Consider the following 21576-nt stretch of genomic DNA (forward strand, 5'->3'; position numbering starts at 1 on the left):
TCCCTCTGATGTTAGCTATAATATCTCACATGGATGGATTGTGCTCCGTTTATATATGCATGAGGGGCCTATGTTCATGTTTGCATTTGCATGTGAGCACATGGGCACTTCATTTAAATGTATTTTTTTACACGGCCATTACATTTTTTTTTTTAATCAACCTTGTCATCACAAGGGATGAACCACATTCCTTGTGATAGCATGGGCAATAAATGAGAGATCTGGGGTTTATTAGACCCCAGATCTCTGCCCCCCAAAGCAGTCGATCAAACTGAGATCAGTTTGATCGGCTGATTTACCAGCCGGTAAACAAAAGACCAAAATTGGAAGTGACGAAATCCTCCTTTAGGTCAAGAAGGCCTGAAGAAGTCTTGTGACAGGTTGTAACTCGTAAAGGGGTGGAGTTTTATCCAGATGACATCATCATGCTGCGAGTCTGTATACCAGCATTTGGGATTACACATAGCCCAGTCTGCTGTTTGTTGGCTGATCCTTTTTCTAACATATCACTGAATGGAGCTTTATTATATAAGCACTTTCTTCATGTTCAGTTTGTGAGCGTTTGTAATTGACCTGTCTCATATAAAACAAAAAGAATACATTGAGCACTATCTAGGTCTTCTTTTTTTATGTCTATATTTATATACAGGTGTTCTCATAAGTTTACATACCCTGGCAGAATTCATGATTTCTTGGCCATTTTTCAGAGAATATGAATGGTCACACAAAAACATTTCTTTTACTCATGGTTAGTGTTTGGCTAAGACATTTATTATCAATCTACTTTGTTTACTCTTAAAATCATAATGGCATCAAAAACTACCCAAATGACCCTGATCAAAAGTTTACATACCCTGGTGATTTTGGTAAGAAGGAAAACTGAGCTATTTATTAAAAAGAACCAAGCTGCAACTGAAAAGCGCTATACAACGCCAAACCAGAATCAAAACAAATAAACTACGTTAAAAATTACTGATGGAACACAAAATGTGGAAGTCAGAACAGTGCACTTAACACTGATAAGTAAATAAGTGACAAAGCTGGAACTGGCCAGTAAGCAATGGGTGAATAAAAATAAAAATATGAAACTAACAACCACTATATATGCAGATTAATTAATAATAACCAATATAATGAAAATTGAAAAGTGAACAAATAAGTGATATTTGAAAACAAAAGCATAAGTGACATGTGTAGTACAAATTGTCAATTCAGTGAGTAAAAGTGACATATGATTACTAATAAAATGCAAATAAATGTCCATGCAATGTAAAACAAATAACTTGATCACTGTGACATAAATCCAAACACCAGAAGAACTGTGTGCAGAGCAAGGAAAATGCCTCCACCTAGATACACACTGCCGCTTAGCGCAGTGTTTCTCAAATCCAGTCCTCAGGCCCTCCCAACAGGTCATGTTTTCAGGTTTTCCATTATTTTTCACAGGTGATTTGATCAGTTTCACTGCCTTAGCAATTACCACAGCCGTTTCATCTGAGGGAAATCCTGAAAACATGAACTGTTGGGGGGGCCCGAGGACTGGATTTGAGAAACACTGGCTTAGCGGAACAATATGGTCTCTTGTTACAGAAGACCCAAAAGCGCAAGGGGCTAATAATCCAGCCTAGGATCTCAATGGCAAGCACCAGATTCCTCTATGCCCACAACAATCCTCCTCATCCAGACAGGGCCAAAAGATATATCCCCATAAAGCAAAAAGAAGCTGGCATAGTGTAAAACTTTAAACTACTTAAAATAAAAAGTCAATTGAACACTTAGCGTCACAGAGTAAAAACAGCATATACAAGATAATCGAGCCAGCAGGCTCTCGAAAACAGCCTGTTCACTTCCGGGATTGACGCAACACGCGGTGACATCAGCATGCCGCTCCTCCCTACATGTTTCGTCACTACAAAGGACGTTGTCATGGGTTACCTTATGACAAAATACTTTGTAGTGAAGAAACATGTAGGGAAGAGCGGCATGCTGATGTCACCGCATGCTGGGCGAGTCCTGGAAGCGAGCGGGCTGTTGTCGAGAGCCGGCCAGGTCAATTATCTTGTATATGCTGTTTATACTCTGTAATGCTAAGTGTTCAATTGACTTTTTATTTTAAGTAGTTTAAAGTTTAACACTATGCCAGCTTCTTTTTGGTTTATGGGCATATATCGTTTGGCCCTGTCTGGATGAGGAGGATTGCTGTGGGGATAGAGGAATGTGGTGCTTGCCATTGAGATCCTAGGCTGGATTATTAGCCACTTGTGTTTTTGGTCTCCTGGTGATTTTGGCCTGATAACATGCACACAAGTTGACACTAAGGGGTTTGACTGGTTATTAAAGGTAACCATCCTCACCTGTGATCTGTTTGCCTGTAATTAGTGTGTATGTATAAAAGGTCAATGAGTTTCTGAACTCCTGACAGACCCTTGCATCTTTTATCCAGTGCTGTACTGATGTTTCTGGATTCTGAGTCAAGTGGAAATCAAAATAATTTTCAAATAATCTGTGGGAAAATGTAGTCAAACTGTATAAAACAGGAAAGGGATATAAAAAGATATTCAAGGAATTGAGAATGCCAATCAGCAGTGTTTAGCTTTTCTGTTGTCATTGTGATTTAAAAAGACAGTTGATTGATAATAAATGGCTTCAGCCAAACACTAACCATGAGTGAAAGAAAAGTGTCTGCTAGTGATTATATTCTCTGAAAAATGGCCAAGAAATCAAATTCTTCCAGGGTATGTAACCTTTTGAGCACAACTGTACTGGGTGAATGTTTGGCTGGATTCATATAGGTATTCGGCAAGAGGGGAGACTAATGCGTCATGTTAACCCTTACATGGGTAACAAGCTCTCTTGATCGCTTTTCTTTTTCAGAGGTCATAGCATGGAGGTGACCAGAATAGAATTGTCACCAGGTGGATTGTTAAATTTAGAAGGAGTAATTTTCTTTTTTTCTTAGGAAGAGCACTGGATTGTTCATATGAGGCTAGAGTTAATAAATTATGAACTTTTGGATTTGTTTATTATATGTTGTTAGCACATTATATTTGCTAATTAGAGAAAGGCTGACACTGCTGACCGTTTTGAAAATGCTATTTGCTCAGCTGTCTCTGGCCTTTTTATATTTCAGGTTTAAAATCTGTAACAATCACGCATGGTCAGAAATGCCAACCTCAATAATTCTCACCATTGGATTCCTTAAGGCTGGCTTCACATTTGTGTACTGTACTTTTCATATTGATCACACTGGATATGTTGGATACATACAAACAGACGTGCTAAATGGGTTATTCAATAAATGGTGCAATCAACAACTTACAGCTTACTGGATTAGGATGCATTAAGATGTTTTTATAATTCTGGGGGGATTTGGGTCCCTGTTCTTTGTACATCATTGCTTCATACTCTTATTTACTAAGCTGTCTGGCTGGTTCAGCAGGAAACAGAATTAGAGAAAAGAGTATTTAAATGAAAAGTTTTGAGACAGCTCATCTAAGACCAAGCAATATTTCCAGAGATGCTCCACGGCTAAAGATGGTATGGATAAAAATGATATTTGCAGGGTAACTGCTCAGTCTTTGCATAGGGAGCATAAAATATCAAGCTTTAACAAGCTGCATGGATGAGATTCATGCAAAGGAACTTTTTTGGATACTAGCATGCTGTGTTGAAGTTAGTAAGGCAAAATTATAATTGCAAGCACATTGTAGATTTTGGAAGTAGGGATAAAGCGTTCTCTAGGTACCCTGTGCTGCTGAGCATGGGAAAAAGAAATGTGTATTTTCAGAGACACTATAGTGCTGAATTGGGGTTAGAGGGGAAATGTGGTAATTGTGGGGACACTGCAGTTTGAGAGAAGAAAGCTCCCTAGGTACCGTGTGCTGATGAGCAATAAATTGAGGAAAAGAGGCATTTCCTGAGGCAAGGAGATGCAGAAAGAGAAAAATATAAATTCCTTGAAATATCTTTTAAGTTGCAGCTTAAAGAGGAGGGCCGGTTTTGAATTTTTTTTTTTAAAAGTCAGCAGCTGCAAACACTGTAGCTGCTGACTTTTAATAAGCACACTTACCTGTCCAGGGCGCCCGCGATGTCGGCTGCCCGAGGCTGACCCGTCCCTCGGTCTCGGGTCCCGGCGCCACCATTTTGGGTAAGGGAAACAGGCAGTGGAGCCTTAAGGCTTCACTGCCCGTTTCCTACTGCGCATGCGCGAGTCGCGCATCGCTTTGTGAATGGGATGCGCTGTGTTCTGGGACACACAGTTCCCAGAACACAGCGTGACCCATTACCCAGAAGATGCCGCACGGAGGAGAGAAGAAAGAAGATCTCCGCAGAGGAGGAAGAGGCAGATTAGGATGATGTGCCTAGCAACAGGCATTTCTGGTAAGTAAAAAAAAATTTTTTTTCATTTTTTTTATAATGATTTTTTTCAAATTTTTTATGTATTTTTTTTTTTTCAGGGTGGCCCTCCACTTTAAATGCACTTTTCTTGTCACCAATTTCTCAGTTTAATATGCTATATTACATTCATGAAGGCAAATAGAAATTTCATGGGAAGTAAGTGAGCAGTAAGCAAGTCAGAAACATGATGATTCACAGGAAAGAATGACCCAGTCACCTGTAACATGAGACGCAGGCGGTTTGGAATAGCATACTGGCGCTATGAACTGGAAAGACTCAACCATTAATCGCTGCACAAGACCTATCAGTGTCTCTCTTTCACATTGCACAGATGGAGAGCTATGGACAAAGGATTCATTGACAGTAGAGAGGTTGGTCTCTTAGCCGAGTCTTGAAGTTTTAAGGTTTTTGCTGCTTATAAGTGATAACCATCTAATGAATCGATGATAGATTAATTCTGAATCTTCATTACAGTATTTCATTTTTAAAGCTGAATACAATGATTGTCAAAAGAGATAGTCGTCTTCCTCCTCCCTGATATTTTTTGTGTCTCTAAAAGCAATTTAAAATTCTTTCACTTGCTTTCATTCACTCTGAACCTTCCATGTCCAATTAAATCTTTTGGGCTGGAATTTGTACTACTTCTTTCTTCCTCTGGAGTTTTCTTCTATATTATTACAAGAAACTTTTATGTGTTTTCTACTCCAACTGTTCTGAATGGTATTCTGAGAGGCCATTTAATTCTCCTGCAAAGCTTTATATTGTTTTTGTCTTTTTTATTTGAACAGCCATAGCAAAATTTTGTGAAATTATGTAAAATATAATATTTTCAGGTCTAGAATCATGTTTACAACCTCTGTTCAGCAGACACAAGGTATGGTGATTGAGTAGGTTAATATAACTTTTCTATTTACCTTGCAGTAAAGGCAACCAAGCATTTCATAGGAAGTTAAACTATAGCTGGCCATACATATACAATTTTCTTGATCATATTCCTTCAGATTTACCTTCAACTATGTAGAGCAAGGGTCTGCCTGATTGCATACAAATTGAAAATGTTTAGGTTTGACTTCATATTATATAATGGAAGACATGTTCAAAACTATATATGACAAACCCAGCATTATAACTCAGTTCAACCCTTTAACTACCACGGATGAGCCCAATTTCATAATCCGGGTTAATTCAAGCCATCAATGATTTAATGCAGCTTTGGGATGAGGGTGATGCATTTGAAGAGGCATCCTCTCCTCCCAACACTCAGACGCCACTGATGGGGAAAACCTTTTTTCTTTCAAACCCAAATCTAAAAATGTCCTAATCTTGGGCAATAACCCCAATATTTGAGCATTTGTCCAGCAAACTACTAAAGAAATAGAAAATATAGTATGGTCTAAAACTTGCCCAGACAATCTCTCCTTAATACATAGGAAAGCCAGAAGAATGTTGATATAGTAATTAAACCAGCAGAAAAAGGCAGTAACCTAGTAATCGTGAAAATTGAACATTATTACCAGATGTGCATGATCATTCTCCTTAAAAGAGAGTGGTATAGGCACATTTGTCAAACAGTAATTGATAACTACTGCATGAAATATAGGAATATTATCCATAAAGCCCTTTTAGATAACATAATAGACAAACAAACATGGAATTACCTCAATATTTACCACCTCAATACAGGGCACTTGCACCCCCTTCCTGACCAGACCAATTTTCAGCTTTCAGCGCTCTCACAGTTTGAATGACAATGACAATTACTCAGGCATGCAACATTGTTCCCATATGAAACTTGTGTCCTTTTTTCCACACAAATAGAGCTTTCTTTTAGTGGTATTTAATCACTAGTGGGTTTTTTATTTTTTGTGCTATAAATAAAATAAAACGTAAATTTTGTGAAAAAAATGCCTTTTTCTTTGTTTCTGTCATAAATTTTTGCTAATTAGTAATTTTTCTTCATAGATTTTGGCCAAAATTTATACTGCTACCTATCTTTGGTAAAAATAACCCACATTAGTGTATATTATTTGGTCTTTGTGAAAGTTATAGAGTCTACAAACTATGGTGCCAATCGCTGAAAATTGATCACATCTGATCAGGCCTTCAGTACATCATGTGTACCTCATTTCTTGAGACACTAACAAGTCAGGAAAGTAAAAAAAAAAACCCCAAATGACCCCTTTTTACAAAGTAGACATTCCAAGGTATTAAGTAAGTAGCATGGTGAGTTTTTTTAAGTTGTCATTTTTTCCCACAATTCTTTGCAAAATGAAGATTTTTTTTATTATTTTTTTTTTTTACAAAATTGTCATATTATCAGGTTATTTCTCACACACAGCATATGCATACAACAAATTACACCCCAAAATACATTCTTCTACTCTTCCAGAGTACGGCGATACCACATGTGTGAGACTTTTACACAGCCTGGCCAGAGAGCACCAACATTGATGTAGTACCTTCAGACGTTCTACGAGCAAAAATGACGCATCTCATTTCTCAACCACCTATTACACTTTTGAAGGCCCTGGAGTACCAGGACAATGGAATTTCCCATAAAATGACCCCATTTTGGAAATCAAACACCCCAACGTATAATCTGTGAGGCATAATGAGTCTTTTGAACGGTTCATTTTTTTCCAGAAGTTTTTGGAATATGTGGAAAAAAATGAAAACGCATTTTTTTATTTATTTATTTTTTACACAAAGTTGTCAATTTATAAGATATTTCTAACACATAGCATGTATATAGCAAAAATTACACCCCAAAACACATTCAGCTACTCCCCCAGAGTATGGCGATACCACATGTGTAGGACTTTTATACAGTCTGGTCACATAGAGAGGCCGAACATTGAAGTAGTACGTTCAGGTGTTCTAGGAGCATAAATGACACATCTTATTTCATTCCCACCCATCACACTTTTGAAGGTCCTGGCCCACCAGGACAGTGAAATTACCCACAAAATGTTGGAAAACAACCATTTTGGAAAGCAAACACCCTAACGTATATTCTATGAGACATGAGCTGCAAATAGGTACTCGGGTACTCTGATGGGCTGGAAATAGGTACTTGGGTACTCTGATGGCCTGGTGACAGGTACTCGGGTACTAAGATGAACTTGGACAGGTACTCAGATGAACTGTGGCAGGTACTCAGGTACTCAGATGGACTGAGACAGGTATTCAGGTACTCAGATGGACTGGGACAGGTATTCAGGTACTCAGATGGACTGGGACAGGTATTCAGGTACTCAGATGGACTGGGACAGGTATTCAGGTACTCAGATGGACTGGGACAGGTATTCAGGTACTCAGATGGACTGGGACAGGTACTCGGGTACTCAGATGGACTGGGACAGGTACTCGGGTACTCAGATGGACTGGCACAGGTACTCGGTACTTTGATGGGCTGTGACAGCTACTCGGATGAACCGTGTCAGGTACTCGGGTACTTTGATGGGCTGTGACAGGTACTAGGGTACCCTGATGGACCGTGACAGGTACTCAGGTACCCTGATGGACCGTGGACAGGTACTCGGGTACCCTGATGGACCGTGGACAGGTACTCGGGTACCCTGATGGACCGTCACAGGTACTCGGGTACCCTGATGGACTGTGACAGGTACTCGGGTACCCCGACGGACCGTGACAGGTGACTTCATCACTGCCGATCACGTGGTAAACAGCCAAAACCAATGTCTGTTCACCCCCTTCAGTGGCGAGCGGTGTCTCCGCGACACGCCGCCACCGAAGTACACAGGGATGCACACGCACGATCGCGCACATTCCCTGTTTAAACGAGAGGCCGTCATATGACGGCCTCCCGCCACAATAGGTGTGCCGCCTGGCCATCATTTGACTGCCGGCTGTCAGCAAGTAGTTAAGGAGTCAAAAATGCCCACCTTCTATGCTCTACTTAAGGTGCATACATTCTTAACCAACCCTCCAGGTCGTCCAATTATTTCTGGTTGTGGGAGTCTGGCAGAGAATACAAAGTAGCATAGTCAACAGCTACTTGCACCCTCATGTGTGCAATCTTCTACAATAAAAAACCTTTTTTTTCCAGGTATATTTCCCTTTAATGACCATATAAAAAAAAAAAAAAAAAAAAAAAACACTCTGCTGCTTATGCCACCAAAATACACCCATTTTTAATCCTAGTAGCTGCTCACATTAAGTGCCACTCATGCATATAAACATTAAAGTGCAAACTTATTCATACAATTAAGTACTAATAGGGCACTTCATACTGGCCCCTTTTGCAGGTATAGCTATGTAAAACATTCAACATAAGTGCCTATACCGTTTCAAATCCAGTAAGGCACTGTCTTTCCCACTCCACACATGCTCATTTGCTCTCTATTCTCGGCACTGTGCTTTATAAATAAAAGCCACTAGAAGGCGATTAGCTGACAGCTAAAAGTTTTACTGTTGTTGAAAGGTGAAAAAAACAGGAATGAAACGGGCTGTGCAGAGGAAATACAGATCAGGCAGGGAGAAAAGAAAAGCAGGAGAGATGACAGGACAAACTCTGCTGTCAGGGAAACACAAAAGAGTTAAACTTACAAGGATAGTGTTTTATCTTATCTCCCCGATATTCTCTCCTTTCTCCCTTGGTAGTCTGAACTTCAGCAGTGTAAAGCGTCTGTCAGCCTACCTCTCTAAATGAGTCAAGACAAACAATTGCGCTGGAAACGTACATACAGTGCATTGAAAAAGTATTCACACCCCTTGAAATTTTCCACATTTTGTCAAAATGTATTTTATTGGGATTTTATGTGATAGACCAGCACAAAGTGGCACATAATTGTCTGAAAAGTATGGCGTGCTTTTGTGTTCAGCCCCCAATACTTTATAGAACCACCTTTCACTGCAATTACAGCTGCATGTCTCTAGCATGTATTCTTCTTTGCAAAATAGCTCCAGCTTTGTCAGATTGGATGGGGAGCGTCTGTGAACGGCAATTTTTAAAGGTCTTGCCACAGATTCTCAATTGGATTTAGGTCTGGACTCTGACTAGGCATTCTAACACATGAATATGCTTTGATCTAAGCCATTCCATTGTAGCTCTGGCTGTATGTTCAGAGTCATTGTCCTGCTGGAAGGTGAACCTCCGACCCAGTCTCAAGTTTTTTGAAGACTCTAACAGGTTTTCTTCTAAGATTGCTCTATATTTGTCTACATCCATCTTCCCATCAACTCTGACCAGCTTCCCTGTCTCTGCTGAAGAAAAGCATCCCCACAACAGGATGTTGCCACCACCCTGTTTCACGGTGGGGATGATGTGTTCAGGGTGATGTGCAGTGTTAGTTTGCCGCCACATATTGCATTTTTTTAGGCCAAAAAGTTCAATTTCAGTCTCATCTGACCAGAGCACCTTCTCCCACGTTTGCTGTGTCCCCCACATAGCTTCTCGCAAACTAATAACGGGACTTCTTTTGGCTTTCTTTCAACTATGTTTTTCTTCTTGGAATGCATGACAAATAGTTGTCCCGAGGACAGATTCTCCCACCTGAGCTGTGGATCTCTGCAGCTACCCCGGAGTTACAATGGGCCTCTTAGATGCTTCTCTGATTAATACTCTCCTTGCCCGGCCTGTCAGTTTAGGTGGACGGCCATGTCTTGGTAGGTTTGCAGTTGTGCCATACTCTTTCCATTTTCGGATGATGGATTGAACAGTGCTCCAATGAGATGTTCAAAGCTTGGAATATTTTTTTATTATAACCTAATCCTGATTTAAACTTCTCTACAACTTTATCCCTGACCTGTCTGGTGTGTTCCTTGGCCTAAATGATGCTGTTTTTCCACTAAGGTTCTCTAACAAACCTCTGAGGGCTTTACAGAACAGCTGTATTTATACTGAGATTAAATTACACACAGGTGGACTCTATTTACTAATTAGGTGACTTCTGAGGGCAATTGGTTCCACTAGATTTTAGTTAGGGCTATCAGAGTAAATGGGGCTGAATACAAATGCACTCCACACTTTTCAGATATTTGTAAAAAAAAAATTGAAAACCATTTATTATTTTCCTTTCACTTCACAAATATGTGACACTTTGTGTTGGTCTACCACATACAATCGCAATAAAATAAATTTACGTTTTTGGTTGTAAAATGACAAAATGTGGAAAATGTCAATGGGTATGAATACTTTTTCAAGGCACTGTACTTTTATTGAAGAAAGTGATGTATAGTTTTTGAGGAAGTGACTGCACTGGCAAGAAGAAACGGGAGCAATGCTAAAGGCAATTGACAGCACATACTCATTTTGGTAGCATACTTATTAATGTGAAATGTATGTTCTTTTTGTTAACGGACATTAATTGTTATCAAACTGTTGTGGGTAAACCAATTTCTAATATAGATACACTCAGATTACAGTATATAGTGCACTTAATACCAAGTGCATCGAAGTAAAAAAGTGCAGTAGTACATCAGCAGCTGGTATGTATACAGACTATTCCAATTATTTCCTGGTTCGAATGTGCATGATATCAACCAGGCCCTGCCCAACAGGTTTCATCATGGTCACATGAATTACCCTGTGGAAGTCACGTGATTTTGATGAAACGTGTTGGAGTTACCCTGAGTGATGTCATCACGCATGTAACCAGGGATGGTGCTTTTGGGGGAACACAAGCCTGCTCCAAGGTGAGCAATATAGAATGTTGTCGCTTCCACTAGAAGAGTAGTTACAATTGCGCAATAGTTTTATTTATGGTCCTAACACAATGGGAGGAAAAGAGTTCAAATAATGCAGGTGGATATGGATGTCCTTCTGCTGGCCTAAAATACTTACCTAAAGTGCTACTGGACCTTTCTCCTGCTGGAAGGTCATGCTTCTCTGTTGAGTAATTCAATTCACAGGGGTGTGAGGACTGGAAGCACTTTTGGATGTACTTTTTTCAGTGCACTTATGTGTTCTTATGAACAGGATTTAAGCACTTTTAATTGTTTTGCATAATATTGGAGACTTATTGATGCATTTGCACATGGTATGGCCTTTTAACATATGTTTAAAATAAAACATTTTATGAAATTTGACGTGGAATATATTTAATATTTGTTCAATATTTCAGTGCTGACAATTTTATTACTACTACGCTTTATTACTTAGATGCACTGGAATTAGGTGCACTATATATTGTAATGTGAGTGTATTATATTGGAAATTTGTTTAAATAAAAGGTTTTACATGGTAAAGCACTATGTAGTGATTATGCTTTTTGCCCTGAGAGCCAGAGAGGATAAGAGGTACCTGCTGAAACTGGAAATCAGAGGACCTCAGAAAAGGTAAACATGCATTTTATGACCCAATATAATATATGGGTCATAAGGAGAAGGTGACAGCACACTCGGTACGGAGCACAAAGGGGTGGAAAGTGGATTTGAGCACTACAGTGATATTGGATGCACAAGGCACAGTGGGGTCGATTTACTAAAACTGGAAAGTGCAAAATCTGGTGCAGCTCTGCATAGAAACCAATCAGCTTCCAGTTTTTTTTTTGTCAAAACGTAATTGAACAAGTTGAAGTTAGAAGCGGATTGGCTACCATGCACAGCTGCACCAGATTTTGCACCCATGTTTTAGTAAATCAACCCCACTGTGATATGTTAAAGTTGAGAAAAGAAAGACAGAGACTTTTTCCCATTTTGGGTGTTGGATGTTTGTTGATTAACAGTATATTAGAGGTTGTATTGCACTACCTTTTTAATAAACAAATTTTCAAGAGTGACACTATCATATTGATTTATATGAAGTATCGCTGTACTGTTTTTTATTTAAAGTTTCACTTTAAGAAATGGTTAATTTATACGTTACTCTTGTTGCAGCAGTGACGTATTAAAACAAAATGTTTCAACAGTAAGGAAAAAAAAAAAAAACAGAACATTTACTTCAGTTCACTGACATAGCTGACTGCTGCTCCGGGCAAATCTTCCAGATCTGACTTTAACCTTGACAGACATTTAAGCTGGAGAAAAACAATAGTCAGGGCCAATAGGGAACTTGTTTGTATACACTTAAAACTGGATCTGAAAAGGTATTTTGTGTCAGACCTAACTCCCCTCTATCTTTTGTCCAAGGTCTCACCTTAATGGGACATCTTCCTTTGGGAAATTCATATAGTAACGGAGGAAGAATCTCTCTGAGTCTTCTCTTTCACCTTCTGTGACAACGCTGCCATTCAGTTTGGAAACAGATGGTAATCTAGAGTTTATATAAGAGAAAAAGTTTAGCTGGGACATCATTGCACTAAAACTGGTAGAGGGAAAGATCTGATCAGTCTTTTGAAATCAATATACTTTCACATCGCACTGTGAGAAGTTTTGATGGGTGCCTGTCAGTTATAATCAAAGTGATAATGGTTTGGGTCAAATTTATTTTATTTTTTTTCAACATTTCTGAACTATACCATACAACCCCATTAAGACAGCCTGCAAGTGCCTGCAATAACAGAATCATTTTCCTTGTATCTGAGATGGCACATAATCCTGCTAACATGCGATATACAGCATCATATACCAAGAAAAAAACATAAATATTACTGGTTAGTTTTTTTTATTTATTTTTATTCATTAAAGAGGAAGTAAACCCTGATGGGTTTACTTCCTCTTTTTTTCCCTGCAAAGGTAAAGCATAATGGACTACTATGCATCGCATAGTAGCTCATTATGTGTCACTTACCTGACACAGGAGCCAGCGAAGTCGCCGCTGTCCCCTGTAGTCCGCCGCATCCATGTTGCTTGTGGCGTCTCGCAGCTCCGACGAATCACAGCGGCGAAGCCGCGATGACGTCACTCCCGCGCATGCGCACGGGAGTCGACAAATTAGGCAAATCCATTCTTGGATTTGCCGCATTTAGTGCGCTGCGCGCCGCTGTCTACGGCGCATGCGCCGTAGACAGCGGTGCCCATTTTCGGGCAAATATCTCCTAAACCATATAAGTTTAGGAGATATTGCTTGGACCTACAGGTAAGCCTTAATCTAGGCTTACCTATAGGTCCAAGTTGTTTGGAAGGGTTTACTTCCTCTTTAAAGTAATTTAAAAAAATAAAATTGCATTTGAAAGATCGCTGCGCAAATACAGTATGGCATAAAATATTGAATATACGCTGCCCTGGAATGGCTATGCACTGAATAATCTGCATCTTAATCTATAGTTATAGATCCACAAGAATATAATAATGTGCATAAAATAGTTAACATACAACTGGTGTAAAGTGCAAGTGCAAAATATAGCAAAACAAATAATGTGCACAAAATCCGTAACGCACAACTAAAACACACAACTAAATATAAAGTGCACAAGTGCCAATAAAACTCTGTGAGGTTATATGGACCCCTTAGCCCTTGTACACACGGTCGGACATTCCGACAACAAAATCCGACGGATTTTTTTCAGATGGATTTTGTCTGAAACTTGTGTTGCATACAGAGGCCGCGTACACACGGGCAGACTGTCTGCCCAACTTAGTCCGCCGAAACACATTTCAGCGGACAGTCCGCTCGTGTGTGGGCTTCAGCGGACTTTTTCAGCGGACAGTCTGGCGGACTAAGTCTTTTGGAATGTTGGAAAGACTGTCCGTCGGACTCGCATTTCAACGGACAGTCCGCCCGTGTGTGTGCCAGTCCGCCCTACTTTTGAAATGAGCGGACTTTTCCCGCCCGGAGAAAAGTCCGCTCATTTGGAGCGGGTATCCAGGTAGGCGGGGCCCGCGAAGGAGACGTCGCTGGCCCCGCCGCCTGGAATGGACTTAAAGGGGAACCCCAACGCCGAAAAAAATCGGCGTGGGCGTCCCCCCCCCAAGTCCACAACAGACCCTTGTCCGAGCACGCTACCCGGCCGGCCAGGAAAGGGGGGCGAGCGAGCGACCCCCCCTCCTGAGCCGTACCAGGCCGCGTGCCCTCAACATGGGGGGTGCCTTGGGGAAGGGGGGACCTCGCGGCCCCCCACCCCAAAGCACCTTGTCCCCATGTTGATGGGGACAAGGGCCTCTTCCCGACAACCCTGGCCGTTGGTTGTCGGGGTCTGCGGGCGGGGGGCTTATTGGAATCCGGGAGCCCCCTTTAATAAGGGGGCCCCCGGATACCGGCCCCCCACCCTATGTGAATGAGTATGGGGTACAATGTACCCCTACCCATTCACCTGTGAAAAAAGTACAAAAAAAACACAACACAGGGTTAAAATATTTTATTGCACAGCTCCGGGGGTCTTCCGTCTTCGGGGGTCTTCTCGCCGGACTCCTCTGCTATCTTCTTGTAGCTCTTTTGCTAGCGGAGGAGTCCGGCTTTCTCCCTCCCCGCCGGCCTCTTCTCCCCTTCGGATCTTCTGCCGGGCCACCGCGCCTTCTTATAGCTCTTTTACAGGCGGTGGCCCGGTCTTCTATCGCCGCCGCCTTCCGTTCTTCTTCTTCTTCAGGAGATGTTGCCTCGACGATCTCTCCGGCCGGAATGCGCGGCCACTTATATAGTGACAATGGGGCGGTGTCACATGGTATATGTCACATGGGCTGGTCACATGGGTTGATGTCACATGGGGACTATGACATCGTAAGGGGGGCGGGGTCACCATGTGACACCAACCCATGTGACATAAAGCCATGTGACACTGCCCCATTGTCACTATATAAGTGGCCGCGCAGCGCGGCTCTGGCATTCCGGCCGGAGAGATCGTCGAGGCAACATCTCCTGGAGAAGAAGAAAAAGAAGAAGAAGAAGAAGAAGAAGAAGAAGAAGAAGAACGGAAGGCGGCGACAGAAGACCGGGCCACCGCCTGTAAAAGAGCTATAAGAAGGCGCGGTGGCCCGGCAGAAGATCCGAAGAGGGGGACAAGACCCCCGAAGTCGGGAGAAGAGGCCGGCGGGGAGGAAGAAAGCCGGACTCCTCCGCTAGCAAAAGAGCTACAAGAAGATAGCGGAGGAGTCCAGCGAGAAGACCCCCAAAGACGGAAGACCCCCGGAGCTGTGCAATAAAATATTTTAACCCTGTGTTGTGTTTTTTTTGTACTTTTTTTCACAGGTGAATGGGTAGGGGTACATTGTACCCCATACTCATTCACATAGGGTGGGGGGCCGGTATCCCGGGGCCCCTTTATTAAAGGGGGCTCCCGGATTCCGATAAGCCCCCCGCCCGCAGACCCCGACAACCAACGGCCAGGGTTGTCGGGAAGAGGCCCTTGTCCTCATCAACATGGGGACAAGGTGCTTTGGGGTGGGGGGCCGCGCGGTCCCCCCTTCCCCAAGGCAACCCCCCATGTTGAGGGCACGCGGCCTGGTACGGCTCAGGAGGGGGGGCGCTCGCTCGCCCCCCTTTCCTGGCCGGCCGGGTAGCGTGCTCGGACAAGGGTCTGTTGTGGACTTGGGGGGACCCCCACGCCGTTTTTTTTTGGCGTTGGGTTCCCCTTTAAGTCCATTCCAGGCGGCGGGGCCAGCGACGTCTCCTTCGCGGGCCCCGCCTACCTGGAGACGCGCTCGAAATGAGCGGACTTTCCTCCGCGTGTGTGGGCGAGTCCGTTCATTTCAAAAGTAGGGCGGATTGTATGGCGGACTTAGTCCGCCGTATTAGTCCGCTCAAAAAGTGCCGTGTGTGGGCAAGTCCGTTCATTCGAAAGTATGACGGACTGTCTGTCGGATTGTCTGACGGACTTAGTTGGCCAGACAATCCGCCACATGTGTACGCGGCCATACGCTCGGACAAAGTTGTCAGAAAATCCGATAGTTCGGAACGTGATGACGTTCGTACGTTACGATGGGACTACGTTCAGGCTAGTAGCCAATAGCTTTGGTCTCGTAATTTGATCTGAACATGCGAGGCACTTTGTCCGATCGGAATTCTCTACAAACGATCGGACAAAGTCCTATAAGATCATGTTGTTGGAAAATTTAAACCCTTTCATGACTAAGCCTATTTTTGGCATTTGGTGTTTACAAGTTAAAATCCATATTTTTTGCTAGAAAATTACTTGGAACCCCCAAACATTCTATATATTTTTTTAGCAGAGACTCTAGAGAATAAAACGACGATCGTTGCAATATTTTCTGTCACACGGTATTTGCGCAGCGGTGTTTTAAATGCAACTTTTTGGGAAAAGGGACCAATGTGAAAGATAATGTTACGCCGAGTAAATAGATACCAAACATGTCACACTTTATAATTGCACGCACTCGTGGAATGATGACAAAACGACGGTACCTAAAAATCTCAATAGGCGACGCTTTCATTTTTTTTTACATTTACCAGATTAGAGTTACAGAGGAGATCTAGTGCTAGAATTATTGCTCTCGCTCTGACGATCGCGGCGATACCTCACATGTGTGATTTGAACACCGTTTACATATGCGGGCGCGACTTCCGTATGCTTCACGAGCTCGCGGGGACAGCGGGTGCTTTAAAAAAACATTTTTATTTTATTTATTTTAAAATTAATAAATTGTTTTTGAAAAATAAATAAAAATTTTGATACACTTTTATTGCTGTCACAAGGAATGTAAACATCCCTTGTGACAGTAATAGGTGGTGACAGGTACTCTTTATGGAGGGATCTGGGGTCTAAAAGACCCCCGATCCCTTCTTTACACTTCAATGTAAATTGCCCCTCCCCTACGCGTGTCGATACTCAGGGTGTGGTATATCCCCCTGAGGAAGATACACCACACCCTGAGTATGGACACGCGTTGGGGAGGGGCCAGGATGGAGCGAGAGACAGTACACCTGCCAAGAGGAGATACAAACCCTACCTATACTGTTTGCAGTATTTTATTGAGCAGGGGGAAGGTTTTTTAACTTGTCTATTAAATTTTTTTAAACGGTATTGCACCATTAGCATTTTTCCTTTTTTCATGCGCTTCTGAGATCATTGCATGGAGGATACTACTGATCCAGTGTAACAGCTGAGAACCCTATAGTGGTTCATATGCGTGGTGTTACTCAGTGTAAAAGCTGGTCACACGCTCTGAGGTGAGCTTATTACTACAAGGGGTTTCCAGATTTCACCTATGCATGATTTAGAGCCACAGTTGGATGTAACAAGCATCTCAATAGTATAATCACTGGAGATCACGTCACCTGCATCTAGTCTCACATAAATCAACATTTTGTCTTTCTTATCACAGCCCAAAACAGGCTGCCACAAAGAACTGTTTTTTAATATAGAGACACTTGTATGGTTTATGCACGTGCACCTTTTTATAGTTTTTTTTTATTTATACATGTTTGCTATCACATATGTATGCATTTAGCACTTTTTTCATCTAATATTATTATTATTATTGATATTCTATTTCCTGATGTGTTATCGTGCATGGCACCTTGTAACTCTAAGGGGTCCATATAACCTCACAGAGTTTTATTGGCACTTGTGCACTTTATATTTAGTTGTGCGTTTTAGTTGTGCGTTTACAGATTTTTTGCACATTATTTGTTTTGCTATATTTTGCACTTGCACTTTACACCAGTTGTACGTTTATTATTTATGCACATTATTATATTCTTGTGGATCTATAACTATAGATTAAGATACAGATTATTCAGTGCATAGCATTCCAGCGCAGCATATTTGGTTTTAATGTGCACGAACGTATGAGACGTGTTTAACGTTTGCAGCTTGTTAGTTGCAGATAGATAGGGGGTTCTTTAAGGCTCGCAGGATTTTGTTGTTTTGTGACATAAAATATTGCATCAACCACCATTTTAGTCTCTAGGGTGTCTACTAAAAAATATATATATATATATATAATGTTTGGGGGTTCCAAGTAATTTTCTAGCAAAAAAAAAAAAAATTATTTTAACTTGAAACCAAAAAATGTCAGAAAAAAGGTTTAGTGTTTAATTGGTTAAACTTTTTTCACTTAGGCCCCTTTCACACGTGCGGACCGTTCAGATCTGCCTGTCAGTTTTTTAGGCAGATCTGAACGGTTTGCTCCATACAGCTCTATGGAGCGTCGGATGTCAGCAGTGACATGTCTGCTGACATCTGATCCACCCCCATCCGCTCTGCAAAATCCAGATGGATGGTGGATCGGATGAAAACGGACAAGCAGTCCATAATCATCCGATCCCCCCATATGGGAGAGTGCACTCTCTGACAGGTACATCCCTGCAGAGTGCAGAGACGGACTTGTCATCCGCCGGCTTAGTGGAGTGCAAATGGAGCAATCCCTGCTGAGCAAGCGGATGCTAAATACGGACAGCCCCGTGTGAAAGGGGCCTAACACACAGTCTATTCCACTGACAAATTGTTACAATGTTTATACTTAAGTTCAACTGATAAAGAATGTTTTGATTCTTGGCAGAATTCCAGTTTTCTTCCTTTCTTTAGACTGCTGTGGCTTCAGCAGAGCAGAGAGAATTCTTTGCATAGAAAGAATTGGGAAACACTTGTCAAGATCGCAACGGGGAAAAAAATCGTGATAATGATTCTTGACAAATAATCGTGCAGCTCTAATATATAGATGCGTGTGTGTGTGCGCTGCTTCCTCAAAACTATTGGGCTGACTGTAGTAGCCAGATAACTAGCGTAATTTTTAATGTAATTTAGATAATGAAAGTTAAAAGACCAATTTCTATGTTCTACAATGCTAATTTTTCTTTTCATTGTGAATCTGTTACTTTATCATTGCAGTGTGTCTTTTCACACTGGGGGTGATGCGCTTGTAGGACGTTACAAAGAGTCCTGCAAGTAGCATCTTTGGGGTGGGTTGGGAGCACTGTAAATAACCCTCCCAAAACGCCCTGCCCATTGCAATGAATGGGCAGCACTCCCAAAGTGCCTCAAAAGCATTTTGAAAGCTCCGCAAAACGGGAGTTTTTACCTTGTTTTTAAGATACAAAATGCCCTGCTAGCGGCTGAAAAGCGATGTTAAAACAGCGCTAAAGCCCTGCAAAAATGAGCGGCGCTTCAGCACTGATGGGGTGCTGCAATGTGAAAGGGGTCTAAACTGAAAAAGTTCCACAATTCACTGCTTTTTAAGTACAGTAGTTTTCTAGTACTAAAGTCACAATATTAACCTATTAATACTGCCAGTTTCTGCTGGCAGGCAGTTAATGCCAACAATCATCTCCCAATGCAGCAGTCACCCTCCAGTTTCTGCTGGCAAGATGATAATGCCAACCATCTGGTCCCAAAGCATTAGTCACCCTCCTATGCACATTCCTGCTTGAGAACTACAAGCAGTTGTGCTAACGCACAGATTGCCTCAGTTTCCCTGTTTGGAATCCAGGCCCCCTGCACCACCTAGTAGTGCCAGACAGACAGCCTCTTCTGGAAGGATACTGGTAGTTAGATACTATTCTGGGAATCAACTGTTACCCATTATTCACACATTTTTCTAATTTCATGAAATTTTTAAAAATCCTGTTTCAAAACTGTATCGATCTTCTATGTACATATATATATTTTTTTTCAATAAATTATCGTTATCCTAATGTATAGGATAAATACCTGGCAACAAGTAATTTCCTGCGTTCTTCTGTGGTATAAGGCTCCACTAGAGGAATACCTAATAACCTGACTTCTTCTATCTTCGGTAAAGTGTTTAGTTTTTCAATGTCTTTCCAGGAACTTAGACCTGCAGAAGACAACAAAAGCATTATATAAAACATACCGGACATATCTAAAAAAAAAAAAAAAAATACAATAAAAACTGTTCTTTATACTCTACAGTATAACATAGTAGACATGTTTTTAATGAAACATGTCTATATTTGTATCTTTTCCACTTTTGGGTGGAAAACCAGTCACAAAGCTAATACATTTAGGTCTTCTCACATAGTTGTTTTAACGATGTACAAAGATTTATTCATTTGGATTATCCATGTGCACATACTATAATTATCTATGTAAACACACATTAGCACAAAAACGTTTCAGAAGACTTCCTTGATTACTGCCGAGGTGAGTGCCCATGCAGGATCCAGTGTTCTCTGTATCTGTGGGTGCACTGAATAAAAGAGTAGCTCCTGACATTATGCAATCTACACCCCCCACCCCTAAATAAAACAAATAACGTTCAGTGTATTCCACAGTGTAAAGTCAACATTACAAAGAGAATAAAATGAATACAGCAACGAGATAAGGTTACCTGACTTGTGAAGGCTTATTGACCGAAGGTTTGGAAACAACCGTGACAAGGATTCCCCAGAGTCCCCAATCGTCAATATATTGTTATTCGCAAGGATAAGAGTATGAAGACAAGGAAACATCATGCCTAATTTACAAATGTCAGACCAGTCCTGGAGATTGTTGTCTGTTATATGAAGAAGCCTCAATGAACGAAAACAAACCGGTGAACTCACTATGGTGTCATAGTCATTAAGGCACAAAAACAGTTCTTCTAGGCTGGAAAGGAATAAAAGATAAGTTTAGTTAAAACAAAAACAAAAAAACTGCACACAAATGGATCTCAAAATGTCAGGTGTGAGGCCTATTGTCATTATTAGAAAGCTGTGAGAAGTCTTTCACAACATCACCTTTTTATTTTTTATAAATCAGTTGTTCACGTCCGTTCTATGTTTGATGGGTTTGTTTGAACATGCAGGGTTAAATTTGTATGTTTAGAGTTGAATTTCATATTACTTTTATCTTATGACATGTCCTGGGAATCATTTCTGAATAGCAGGTAAAAAGCATTGGTGACAAACATTCAAAACCCAGTTTGTGGGTGATAGATGAAAATTATACTTACCCCCATTTTCCTCTGTCTACCCCCTATCTTTTATAGGGCCCAATAAAACCAATGCATTGCAGCATCGCATGTTACATGCATTTGTTAGCCGCGGTGCCATTCATTTTTAATTTGGCACTCCAATACACTAACATAAAGGTGTAACTGGACCCTTAAGTGACCAAAATTTCTGCGAGTCATACCCTGGGTAAATGTCATGTTAAAAGATTTTCCCAATTTGACTGGGGACATTTTTAAACATCCTGTCTACTCTGTAAAAGCAGCGGTGGTGCTAGCTGCAAATCATAGATTAGGGTAAACTCTGGTAATAGGAAGGGGTGTGTATATTTTTCAACTAAATTGTATCTACCTGAAATATGGAAAAGGGCACTGTCCATGCTTAATTTGGTCTCCACACAGACTCGCACAGTTGTTCATATTACATAGAACATACCACACACTGGTAAAATAATTTCAATGGAACCGTAAAGACTCCAAACTGTCTTAAGG

General features: G+C 41.3%; 1 protein-coding gene across 5 annotated transcripts in view; it reads right to left on the bottom strand.

The window, feature by feature from the left end:
• TBCEL (tubulin folding cofactor E like) overlaps window positions 1–21576 on the bottom strand; it is a 112511-nt gene that overhangs the window by 3752 nt on the left and 87183 nt on the right. For all 5 annotated transcript variants that reach the window (XM_077457362.1, XM_077457364.1, XM_077457365.1 and 2 more), the window contains 3 exons: window positions 20485–20741; window positions 19845–19971; window positions 12497–12613 (listed from right to left, as the gene is read on the bottom strand). In XM_077457362.1, the coding sequence (XP_077313488.1) occupies window positions 12497–12613; window positions 19845–19971; window positions 20485–20741 (501 nt within the window). The remainder of the gene's footprint in view (window positions 1–12496; window positions 12614–19844; window positions 19972–20484; window positions 20742–21576) is intronic.

The sequence above is a fragment of the Lithobates pipiens genome, unplaced genomic scaffold, assembly GCF_037356315.1.
Source record: "Lithobates pipiens isolate NorthernLeopardFrog02 unplaced genomic scaffold, aLitPip1_a1.2 Scaffold_27, whole genome shotgun sequence".
NCBI lineage: Eukaryota > Metazoa > Chordata > Amphibia > Anura > Ranidae > Lithobates > Lithobates pipiens.